General features: G+C 38.0%; 1 protein-coding gene across 5 annotated transcripts in view; it reads right to left on the reverse strand.

Moving 5' to 3' along the window:
- Positions 1-13,034, reverse strand: part of prkcz (protein kinase C, zeta) — a 111,883-nt gene that overhangs the window by 34,054 nt on the left and 64,795 nt on the right. For 3 of the 5 annotated variants that reach the window (XM_086158876.1, XM_086158873.1, XM_086158875.1), the window contains 6 exons: positions 8,849-8,980; positions 7,841-7,928; positions 6,543-6,601; positions 5,627-5,821; positions 1,581-1,678; positions 329-415 (listed from right to left, as the gene is read on the reverse strand). In XM_086158876.1, coding sequence (XP_086015002.1) covers positions 329-415; positions 1,581-1,678; positions 5,627-5,821; positions 6,543-6,601; positions 7,841-7,928; positions 8,849-8,980 — 659 coding nt within the window. The remainder of the gene's footprint in view (positions 1-328; positions 416-1,580; positions 1,679-5,626; positions 5,822-6,542; positions 6,602-7,840; positions 7,929-8,848; positions 8,981-13,034) is intronic. The other 2 variants (XM_086158878.1, XM_086158874.1) reach the window with 1 other exon arrangement.

The raw sequence follows: 13,034 nt of genomic DNA on the forward strand, positions 1-13,034 counted from the left end.
GGACATTAACTCATGACTTCCACTTTATCCATGAGTCCTTCAGCATGGAAACTTTGAGTTCCTCACTGATTCTAGAGTAAACTATGATCAATTTTAAGGACATTTCACATACATTTTTTTCCCAAGGTAATTTTATTCATATTTTCATACCAAAATTTGCTTCTGTTTTGGTTGTTTCTTATTAATACAAATTACATTTTCTGTTCGTGTTCATGAATGGTATTGTCCCATGAAATGATGTGGACCCATCATCATGGTAACATTAAACATTGTGAACAAGAACAGATCACTTGAAAGCATACTTTACAACAAACACCAGAATATTTACCTTGCATGCTCCTCAGGGAGCTTCCTCTGTCGCTGCATGTGAAACATCAAGTCCCCTCCGTTTACGTATTCGATCACCAAAAACAACCTGCAAACCAAAACCATCAATCAGCCAAGCGCAGACAGCAAGAATCATCCCACAGAGACTTAAGCTGTGGTCTGTGTGTATCAACAGTAAACCTGTGCAAAGTTGTCAGGTGGTAGGTAGCCTTTCATTGAGATATAAGGCTTGTTAGGAGACAACACATGAAGAAATTAAACTGTTTTTAAAATCTAAAAATAAGTCTGAAGAATTGTCTTATTTAACTGCTTCTAATAAAAAGCCCCTTGACTGCTCCTTGCTGTTAAGACAAATGGTGACAGACATTTGTCGTTTTTTCAGTGAACATAGTAAGTAAGGGTTGTAAAGGGGGAAACCTATTCTTATATATATTCCCAGAAATTTGCTTCTGGGAGCATTAAGTGTTGAAGCAAGAGTCTAACTGAATCAAACTCTTTACTACTTTTGATTTGACGATTGGTTTCAATGTAATTTTGTTGTTTCTTGTTGACTTTCAGACAGTATCTTATTTAGAATTCAGTGATTTATTAAGATAATTTCTAATTTATTTTAGGGAGATTCTTGTCCACTCATTAGTAAAAAATTCTTGATAAAGAAAGTTTTTATGTTAAAAAATACACAGCAAATTGAAATTTGTCAATCAAGTACATTTTTGCAATTGCTAATGCAATGTCTGGGTAATTTCTAGGAAAGATAAGGATATAAGCATTAAGTAGTGCACAAATTAAGCCATTAATTCATTTCTAATTTCATCTGATTTTACAATAAAATTCAGAAAAGTTTGGGAATACTATATATTTCAGGTTCCCTCTTTAAGGTTTGCTTCTGATGTTGTGTCCACAGTTTCAAGAATACTTCCATATGAGGGTTCCAGCTGTATCAGGGGGCTTGCTGGCAGTATAAATTCCCTTTCACTAGCAGAAAAGTATATAAAGCCACACAGCGATGAGGAGGAGGGAGCTTCCTTGCATTGCAGTCACTGAATTTTCAAATCCCAACACCACATCATTTTTCGCCATCCAAGAAATACCCACTGGAACAAGGCAATCGGGGGTTTGACTCTTTTAACTCAGGGAGCTTACAGCTAAGAATACTCAATTTCTGAATAAGGGAGAAACACCAGTTGCTCAACGTAGCTATAAACTGTTTCCTTTAGTTTTTATGCATCTTGGGGGGTTTAACATTTTCTTACCGGCTCTCTGTCTGGAAACAGGAGTGCAAGCCGACTAAGAAGGGATTAGTGGCCGCCTGCTCGAACACATGCTTCTCCGTCTGCACCCAATCGATATCCTGCATGAATGACACCAAAACGCACAAACACAATCCACAATCAATGCAGCTGATCAATACAGTGTCTGCAGACACAATCTTATGGACAGCATAGTTCTGCTGTTTGTTCTTTTTGGTTGTTTTTCATATTCGGTGTCTTATTTTCTGTAGTAAAAAAGTGTCCAATATTGACCGTGACTCTTAAAATAGTGTTCAAATGACTGACCTTGGGAGTCTATCAGAAAACAACTTCTTTTCACTCTTATTTAAATCTCATTTAAATGCAAAAATTAAAGTGCTTAAAACAACACACAAAAAAAATGAGAATTTTGTTTCTGTAATATTCTAAAAATAATAAATGAAATGCTGAAGGACTCAACTGATTGGCTTCACGTCTCATGTCCGATGTATTTGCATTTGTATGGGAGATTACAGGTTTTGCTGTTGTATTTTGTGGGACTAGGATCCAACACATAGCACATTTCCTGAGAATTCCTTCAATTTAAAGTTAATTGAAATCAAACAAATGAAACATCGATGCACGTAAATGCTGAGAAAAAAAAAAATTGACGTCCCCTGATTATTGCCTTGTTCCCACAACTTATCTTGCATTGACTACTTATCAGCTATCATAGTTTTTATAATTATAATCAACAGTTATAATTATCAGTTGCAAATAACACATAACACGCGCAAATATATCAATCTCGAAGTTGCACATCATTAGTTTGTGAGCAAAATTTTAAATATACATTAATCCCTAAGAAATTACCTGGAGTTTTTTTCTAGATCAAAAGTATCTTGAAACTATCTAAAAATATGAAAAATTTCCTTAAAATGTAGATGTTCTATTCTTAATGGACTTTCTACCAGAGACTGGTTTCCTGTGATGTAGAAGCAAAGTGTAACTCTTCGACATGCAGTTTAAGAGTTGTTCCACAGGAAGTGGGTAAATAAAACTGCTTCAAAGCGATGATTCAGAGGAACCCTGCAAAGAGACAGAATCTCTGGAGACGCCAGACTATCTTATCAGTCACATGATGTGTGCAAAGCCCCAGGCAGGTTGTTTCATGCTTTTTATTAAAAACGTGATTGTGTGTTACAAAGGCCCCATATTACGAACATGCAGAATATGATATCACAGTAGGCTTCAATTGGTCCGTCCTGGTCCTTATGTTATTTTGCAATGCTTTCTGACAACCTCTGAAATGTCAGGCTTTGCGGGTCAACCCTGAATTATTCATATTGTGGTGTTACAATACTGCAAAGATCATCATCATCATCATCAGCAACAGCAGGAGGAGCAGCAGCAGCATTGATATGAATTCGCCTTTATATGTAACTTTTAATAACAACTGCAACAAATGCTACATCCAAGAGGAAAAAAGATGACAGAAAGACACATAATTGACAATTTCCATCAGCATAAATTAAAAGAAAAAAAATTGTAATAAACAAACAATTATCTAACCAACAACAAAAATAAAAAAAACTATAATGCCATTGCTTTAGAAACTGCTACATTAACTTAAAGAAAAGAGAAAAGAAATACAATACACATAAACAAAATAAAATAAAGTAAAATAAAAATGAAAAGTAGAATAAAATGTGAATCATATTTTGAAAATAGTACTATGAAATTGAAATACAATAAAATAAACTGGGATAGAATGGAGTAGAACAGTCCAGCTCGAATGAATGCAAGCCAAATCTATCAAGGAGGTTTTGAGAGAAGGAAGTAAATAACATTTCACTCAAACTGCCAGCCCAAGACTAAATAAGTAGGGAATGTGGCTTTTTATTCATTGTAATTTCAAAGCTCAGTCAAGAGTTTCTGGTTATGGTGTGCTGAGCTTTAAAAGCAAAATTATAGTTTTAAGAAATAACTGCAAAATCCTTAGGAAAAAATATATATATAAGGGAAGAGATACATGAGCACTGGCTGCATCCTGCAGGATTTAGAACATTAAAACAACAAAAAAAAGACTTCATTTTAAACTGATTCCTAAACTGGTAAAACACTGGTTTTAGCAATGATTTGCTGATTTAAAATATAGCTTAGGCATTGAAAAAGAATAGTTGGGCTGCTGATAATACAACATTTTTAATTGATTATTTAGATGCTGGCTGAGGCTCTGCTGCAGTTTGGGTTACCAGCTAAGCAACACTGCCGCCCTGTGTCTGCACTCCACACAACAAACAACCCAAGGGACCAACCTGATTAACATAGACTAATTTATTAGAGTGAAGTTATTCGTTTTTATTCCTATTACCTCACAACACTTTTTTAGAAGTATATGACATCTAAGACTGTGTTGATCAAGGTTAAATCCAGGTGAAATTAACATGTAAAAGCAAACCATATGAGCAAACCAGAAAAATATCCATCAATTTTTCGATGCGATTTCATATCCTAGATGTTAAGGCATGCGCAGTTCAGTTTATTTTTTTTTATTGTTGTATTATTACAAGATAGCAGGCAGTTTTAAACATATGGTTAGATGGTTCCAATTAACTGGATTTGTGGTCTTTTCCACGAGCAGAGTCCATGAAGTCATGGAACACTCGCATTGATCATTCATATACAGCAGTTGTACAGATCATGCATGATTTTTAGATCACATTCACATCTATCACCACAGTGAAAAGGTGGTCACATCTTTGTGACTCACCATCCCATCCTTCTTCCAAAGAAACCTCCGTTCCGCTCTCTTAGCTTTTCCACCCACTTCAACTTCCCCCTGCTTTAAATGCTTCCTTTGAACCGTTGTTTCATTCAGACACTCCAACACACACACACACACACACACACACCACCCTATGCATGTATGCACAGAGACACCTTACTGGTAACGGACTGAAACATAGGAACAAAACAAAAAACAAAACAAAACAATTTGAAAATAAGTTAGGCCACATTATTAGTCACTATTAATTACCAACAGCCTTTCAGCATCATTCAAGTGACGTCACAGAACTACCCAACATCAAGGTTGGAGGGGCGGCTAGAAAGGCTCAGTCAGCCCATAGCCCAGCCTCACTGAGCTACACTACTCCTCATTGTCAATTGCATCCAACCTGCACATTGAGGGACAAGCTCCATCCACAGTACATGAGGATTAGGGACCATGTGTCTTATATGGCTGTCTTTGGTATGTGAGAGGTGATCGTGTACTGTCTACACACCCCTGCTGCTCACAGCTCCCCCACCTTTCATTTGCAAACGCCCTATTGCAACACTGCAATGGCTGGCTATGTGGTGGATGGTGGAGCATGGTGGAGAGGACTGATGCAGAACTTGTTTTGGCACTTAAAGGACCGGTGCAAGTTTCTGTCCAGAGGTGTCTTTTAGACTATCTCTCCAGAGAAACATAATGCCACTTTTTTATGGTGTGGTCTGCTGGGCAGCAGGGTCTGTGTGTTCACAGGAATAGACTGGACAAACTGACAAAGAAAGCCAGCCATGTCCTTGGATGTCCCCTTGACCCTGCGGTATTGATGGGGAGGGGATGATGATGGCCAGGCCGTCATCCAGGATGGTGACCTTTGATCCCAATAAGTAAAATAAAATGAAAACTAGTGAATAGTATATTTTGATTGCTATTGCTTGGTGTCTTAGTTAAAGCCAGACATATGTATTTAATTTTTATTCATTATCAACCAACATGGGCTTAAAAAAAAGTCTAACAGGTAAATTATGTCAACCTATACACACTTTTGCACAAGGTTAAAACATTTTTTGCAGACTATACAAGGTTGGTAATGTAAATAAGACAAGGTGTCTTTGTCTAGTTTGTCCAGAAGAGGGCTCTCTGGCTCATTTGCCCAATGCTATTAGGTGAGAGGGGCTTACTTAAAAAAAAAACACAATGTGAGCAGCACCTTTTCAAAGTATGTAAAAAATTAAAAATTAAACTTTCAGATGCAACTCAGCGTCTGTTTGGTTTAACCAAACAGAATGTGTCTCACCTCATCATCGTGAACCAGCTCCTTCTTCACCACCTTCATGGCATAAACCTGCTCATTCTTCTTCAGCTGAACCAGCAGTACTTTTGCGTAACTGCCACGGCCAATCACGCGGATCAGGTCAAAGTCCCCTAGGCCCAGAACCAGACCCTGTGACAGTTTGATGCCATCCAAGCCATCCACCACTGCCTGGATGTCCTGCAGAGAGACACAAGGAGGTTTGATAAGCTCATGAATAGCAGAACTCAAGCTTTAATCAAAATAAAGTAAATAATAGTAGTAAATAATATTAACAAAGTAAATAAAGTAAATAAAGTAATAAAGTAAAAATATATTTCCCCCCCATTAAAAAAATGTCTTCACATGTGACCTATGGATGTAGAAAATTACATGTTTCTGTATGATAAATTGAATCAGATAAAAGGTGATACCCAAAGAAAATTTACAGTCCAAAGATACTCAGTTGATGATCAAAAAGATTGATGTATCACCCTTTTTAACAATTAAATGAATAATTTACAAATTATTCATGATTAATTTAAAAATCAGATGACTAGCACTAATTGCAATGATAATATCATGCAAATAATTCCCCTGAGTTGGTGGTTAACAGCATTGGTGCTATGTTTCTGCTGCTGATAATGACCATAACATTAATAAAAAATAATAAAATAATGATAATAATGATAATAATAATAATAATATAATAGTTATTAAAAATCATAATATGGATGGCAGTGGTTTGAACTCCTGTTACCTCCTGCAGTCCAAAACCATGCAGCTGGATCCCTGATTTCAAGGTAACAAGAGCAATAATACATATACATGTACTTGAATACATATGTTGAGCAATAATTTAATTATAAAAAATTGCATTATATGCAAAACTATCACTTCAAATATAAACGAATCCTCTCACCCCTGTATCTGCATCTCCCATCTTGTCCACTGTGCAGTTGTGTGGTAACAAAGATACTGCTGCAAAAACACAAATTTGCTGAGTGACAGCCGGTTCAAGAGCGGCAAAAAAATAAAAATAAAAAAATCACCATCTGAATTCAGCGTGAAGTCCTCCATTTGAGCCAGTAGAGGGAGCCAATGTTGATGAAATCACATCGTATGAAAAACTAGGTCAATACACAGGGGGTCTCATAAGAAGGAATCCCTTAACAGGCACCACATTGGTTTACTGTCTCCTTGTCAGAGGATTTAGGTCTCTTCCATGGAATCTCATCAAAGGGCAGTGGTGCTTTTAGTTACACACACTATAGAGAGGCCTCTGATAAATCCTCAGAATAATAGATGGTCCAGTGGTCCAGGTACCCCTGGAATTACCTCAAGAACCTCTGTGGGTTTTTTAATCCTCATATTTCTGGGGGCCAATGCAGTTATATAACATTTATGGCATGTTTAGGACTTAGGCATTGATAAAGAGAAGAAAATATATGGATACATATGTCACCATTTTTGCTCGCCTATTTTGTTACATTACATGATCACAATTATTTTAAATTCCAGTGATCTTTATTACACATGTAGGTGTGTTCTTTGAATTATTTTATGTAGTGCCTCAGTTGAAAAATAAGAGACTGTTTGATCCCGAGACTGTGGATTAATTTTCAACTGGATCAACTATTATATGCATTATATGTATAAACTGTCTCAAGTATTTGATTCTGCTTAATGATAAGTTTGAAGATGCTATGAGCACATCTCGCACTTCCTTTGATCACATCGAGCATATATGAGAGTCTATGAGCATCGACAACACGAAGCTGATCGTGATCCTCGAAGCAAGTCTGTAAATGTTAGCAAGATGATATTAGCGACATGGTATCCAGCTGTTGGGAAGTAAGCGTTGCAAGCCTTCTGATGGTGTTCATTTAATTAATCAAAATTTTGTATTCAAGAGACAAGCGAAGTATCTGCTTTTTACCACCTGTAGTTGTATGTCATGACAGAGTGAGATTTCTGGACAAAACAATCTTGGCATATAATGAAATAAAGCAAAACAAAACTAAACAAAAAAAAAAACCACCACTCAATATTTGACCAATTAAAAAAGTATTTTTTAAAGTCCTGTAATATGTTTCTGTTCCTGACAGAAGATTAGGTCAAAAATATGCCCCAATTGCTCAGACCTGAGACTTGTTTTTATCTCATGAAAAAGTAAACACATCCATTTATAGGTGCCAGGCTACTTATATATTGTCTTACTTCCATCATTGTTAATGTCATCTGGTGGCAGGTCCACCTCATCTCTCTTTGCATCTGAGGGTGGCTCCTGTGATGGCATGGCTGGATCCTGACGAGACATCCCAAAACCCCCATGAACATTATTTTGACATCTCATCACAAAACAAGGAATGCCCTGCAGAGCTGGAGCAGTTATCATTACCGATGTAAGGTCTGTGATGCCCGTCAAAAAATTGAGTTTCTAGTTCTTCAACTTTTCTGAATTTGTGCTGCTTTGACTGTATGTTTACAGGGACAATGTCATGATACCCCAAAGCAGCAGAATGGGAAGAAAGATGAGAAGGAAAATAATCACCCTAACCAAGAAAGAAATCTAATTCTCTCATTCAAGGCTAAAATTTTGAGCATTCAAAAAAACGAATATCTACTAATAAATCAATCGAGAGAGCAATAGATTGATATAAAATGGTGAGCTGCGAATTGCAGCATTACACGAATAAGGGCATAGGTCCTGCTAAATCTGATTATGAGGACCTCACATAGGTCAGCTGGGCTGGGGTTGTATTACTATCCCAGTTCACTTATTGTTATGTGGGAAACCCAAGCGGACGATAAAAGTTCAAGCTACTGCCACAGTCAAGGAGCAGGCAAGGAGCAGGTGAGGATGCAACTTCCTTGCAGGAGGTCACATCTGTTTAGATGAGTGTTAATTTGATGGGAGGCGTAATGCTAATAACTCAAAAGAGCAACCTATTATATCAGTCAGCTGTGCTGTTCAATTGACAAGAAAGCATTGAGAAAAACTAACTATGTATTCAACCTTTTTGAGTAACTCAAAAATATGTTTGAGTTTTTCAGACCACAGTAATTTCAGTTTTTCTTTTTTTTTATTTACAATTTTAAAGGTAAATTTGAATATGAGTATTTTTCATGACTGAAATTCTGTATTTTAATTTCACATCAGTAGTCTGTGTCCAAACTGGAGTTTGGGACTGGTGTGTGGGATTGTATTGCAGTGTGAATACTCACCATAGGCCTTGGGCAGGTCTGAGGGAAGAGTCTGTGACAGCGCTTATGGACCAGCAGTTTGCAGTGGATACACTTGAAGCCTTGTCTGCCCAGACCCCATATCCTTTCACTACAGTGACCACAGTAGGCTTTCTGAAAGAAAATGGGATTGGTGTGGTATTTACAACACTATGGTCCATTTTTCACGCTCCTAGTCTGTCTTCATTCCAGTGTTTCCCAAATTGAGCCATAGCACATATTTTCATGTAACATCAAAAGGCACACTGTCAAACAAAAATGTCAAAAAATATATCTATTGAAATATAATGAAAATCTAGTCTCAATTTACTCATTGACTTACTTACCTTTTCTGCTTTCTCATGACCACTACTCATTCCAGGGCCTTCATCAGAGTTGTAATTTTCTCCAGAACCCAGGTCAAATTCATTATTTTTACTTTTGAAATATTTATCCATCACTCTTACCTGTGGCGTTGTCTCCCGAGCACCATGACTATGTAAATTCGTATGAAGTGCAATACTGTCATCTAGTGGAAGAGCATGTCATTGTTCTGCTTGTCAAAAACTCTGCCCGCTTAGGGCATCAGAATCAGCATCAGAAATACTTTATCATTATTATTATTAGTATCATTATTGATCCCAGAAGATACTGTGTACCAATCGGGTAAAACTGAATCATCTTCCACAGCACACCTGATGATTTCTCACAGCACAATTCTGTGCTGGGACATAGTAGTTGGGTAACACTGCACTATTCAAGCCACTTCATAGTATTGTTCCAAGTTTGTGAAGCTTTGAGTGGTTAAACTATGAAAACTGCATTTTATTTAATCAATATTGAAAGGGGAGATATTGTTTTCATTTGCTGAAGACGCACTGATTCATTGGCCTGACATAAAATCTGAGTAATTTATCATATTTACTTAAAGAAAATGCTCAAAAACAACTGTATGGATTTTTTCACTTTCATAAAGCGTCAGTATTTGATTGCTTTTCCTCCCGGAATTGTAATAATGTATTACCATCCTATTTCTTTAGGTGTAACAACTAAGAGGAATCACCTTATGTAAGAGTTTCAAGACAAATGTAAAGTCTGGTGTCAACCAATATATACAGATCAATAGATAAAATTTTAATTTTCAAATATTTTTGTGTAAAATCGTAGTTTGTTATATTCATGCTAATGTGTTAGCTAAGAAAGGCTTTCTGTCTTAAAAAAAGTATCTAACCTAATTCAGATATCTAAGGACGGACACTTTTTGTTCCTGTTATAGGTTCTATTATGCAATGAAATAAGACATCAAATGTTTTGTGGTGAGACCGACTTGACCAATTTCTTTGGCACGACTTTCTGGCAAAAAAGATATCTGACTCATATGTCGATTACCATGCAGTAACAAGATATATTTGTTCTGCAGTCAAATGAATATACGTCAAGTGTCAAAAGGGTGGGGAACTGAGTAAGAGCCTTCCTGTTACTTTACAGTCCTAATAAGTATGTCATCCAGATAAAAGTGAAGAAAATGCATTTTACATGGCTGAGGTCGGTGAACTTACATCATATTTTTTTTGTCGTAAATATGAGGAAGATGCTGGGAGCTGATGAGCCAAGATTCATCAAACCAACATATTTTTGCCAAAAGTTCAGCAGATTAAAGGCACAAAATACATATCCATTCATTCATCTTCTACCGCTTATCCTGCACTTAGGGTTTCAGGGGCTTCTGGAGCCTATCCCAGGTGTCATTGGGCAAGAAGCAGGGTACACCCGCAAATCGCAGGACCACATACAAAGACAGACAACATTCACTCACTCATTCATGAGGGGCAACTTTTTTCAAATTAACCTGCCGCATGTTTTTGACTGTGGAAGGAAACCGAAGAACCCGGAGGAAACCCACACAGACATGGGGAGAACAAAAGTTTTCAAAAAAATTCTTCTAGAATTTTGGAACTGGTTTTAGATGACATTCCTATGAGGGACCAGTTCTGTGGGTGTATTTCTTCTAAGGTGGGTGGTTGTTTTTTCCTTTTTTTTCCCCTCTGGAAACCCATTGGATGCATTGTGTGTTTTTTATGTGTATGTTTTATTAATAACTTGTGAACAACTTCATAAATGCTGTGCGTTTTCTTTAAGGTCAGCTAAACAAAATAATGGATCAAAAAGATTTCTTCTAAAGATATTTTTTATCTAAAAATGATTGGCATCAGACTTATAATGTGTGCAATAATAGGGGAAATTTTAAAACCATACTATATCTGAGCTACATTTAGCTATTGCAAGGTCTTCTCCAAAACTGGCCACTCTGCACCCGGTCATATATCCCCCATCAGTGGTCAGATAAAACTCAAGAGTGTTTGCTCTCTAAATCCTCCTTTTCCCTGCCTAATTTTAACGTCTGATTACTTTATAAATCTGAAACGCTGCCTCAGGGCGGCACTGGCCCGTGTCTCTCCAAGCCTGCCTTTGGGGGGCACGAAGCAGTGTCTCCCTGTGCCGGTCCCAAGCCTGGATAAATGCAATGGGTTGCGTCAGGAAGGGATTTGGGCGTAAATCTTTTGGCAAAATCAAACATGCGAGTCAACCATAACCATATCATACCGGATCGGTCGTGGACCGGGATAACAACAACCGCCATTGGTACTGATGACCTACAGGGTACTAATGGAAATTGGGCTACTGGGGGTCGAAGAACAAGAACAGGAACAAGAAGAAGAGGAGGAGTGCGTGTTCAGAAGCAGAGAGAGAGGAGGAAAGGAAAGAGCCTGGGACTGAGAGTAGGGACTTTGAATATCGGGACAATGACAGGAAAAGGTAGAGAGTAGGTCGACATGATGCAGAGAACAAAGGTGGATATACTGAGTGTTCAGGAGACCAGGTGGAAAGGTAGTACGGCTAGAAGCTTAGGAGCAGGCTTTCAGTTGTACTATTATGGTACTGACAAGAAGAGAAAAGGAGTAGGAGTTATCTTGAAGGAGGAGTTTGTCAGCAACGTCCTAGAGGTGAAAAGAATGTCAGATAGACTTATGAGTCTGAAACTGGAAATTGAAGGTGTGATGCTCAATGTTGTTCATGGCTATGCCCCGCAGGTGGGATGTGAATTTGAAGAGAAGGAGAAGCTCTGGAATGAGTTAGATGAAGTGATGCAGAATATTCACAGAGATGAGAGAATGGTAATTGGTGCACACTCCAATGGACATGTTGGTGAAGGCAACAGAGGGGATGAAGAAGTGATGGGCAGATTTGGTATACAGGATAGGAAGCAGAGGGACAGATGGTGGTAGATTTTGCAAAAAAGATGGAAATGGCTGTAGTGAATACCTTTTGCCAGAAAAAACAGGAACATAGGGTAACTTATAAGAGCGGAGGTAGGAGCACGCAGGTAGACTACATCTTGTATAGACGAGGTAACCTGAAAGAGATCAGTGACTGCAAAGAAGTTGTAGGTGAGAGTGTAGCCAGACAGTTTCTAGGATGACTCTGGTGACAAGGAAGATGAAGAGGACAAAGGCAGAGGAGAGGACAAAGTGGTGGAAGTTGAAAAGGGAGGAGTATTGTATGGTTTTCAGGGAGGAGTTGAGAAAGGGTCTGGGTGGTCAGAGTGAGCTTCCAGATGATTGGACAACAACAGCTAGTGTTATCAGGGAGACAGGTAGAAGAGTACTTGTGTGTCATCTGGAAGGAAAGTAGATGAGGAGACTTGGTGGTGGAATGAGGAAGTGCAGGAGTATATACAGAGAAAGCGGTCAGCAAAGAAGAAGTGGGATACTGAGAGGACTGAAGAGAACAGACAGGAGTTCAGGGAGATGCGGCAAAAGGTAAAGATTGAGGTAGCGATGACAAAACAAAGGGCGTACGATGACTTGTATGCTCGGTTGGATAGTAAGGAGGGTGACAATGATCTATACAGGTTGGTGAAAGAGAGAAATAATAATGGAAAGGATGTACAACAGGTCCGGGTGATTGAGGATACAGAGGGAGATGTATTGACAGGTGCTAGAAGAGTGATTGGAAGATGGAAAGAGTACTTTGAAGAGCTGATGAATGTGGAAAATGAAAGAGAAGCAAGGGTAGAAGAGGTGACTATTGTAGACCACAAAGTAGCACAAATTAGTAAAAGTGAAGTGAGGAAGGCATTGAAGAGGATGAAGAGTGGAAAGGCAGTTGGTCCTGATGATATACCTGT

The sequence above is a fragment of the Fistularia commersonii genome, chromosome 14, assembly GCF_037954325.1.
Source record: "Fistularia commersonii isolate RoL2024-O1a breed Wild chromosome 14, RoL_Fcom_v1.0, whole genome shotgun sequence".
In the NCBI taxonomy this organism is placed as follows: Eukaryota; Metazoa; Chordata; class Actinopteri; order Syngnathiformes; family Fistulariidae; genus Fistularia; species Fistularia commersonii.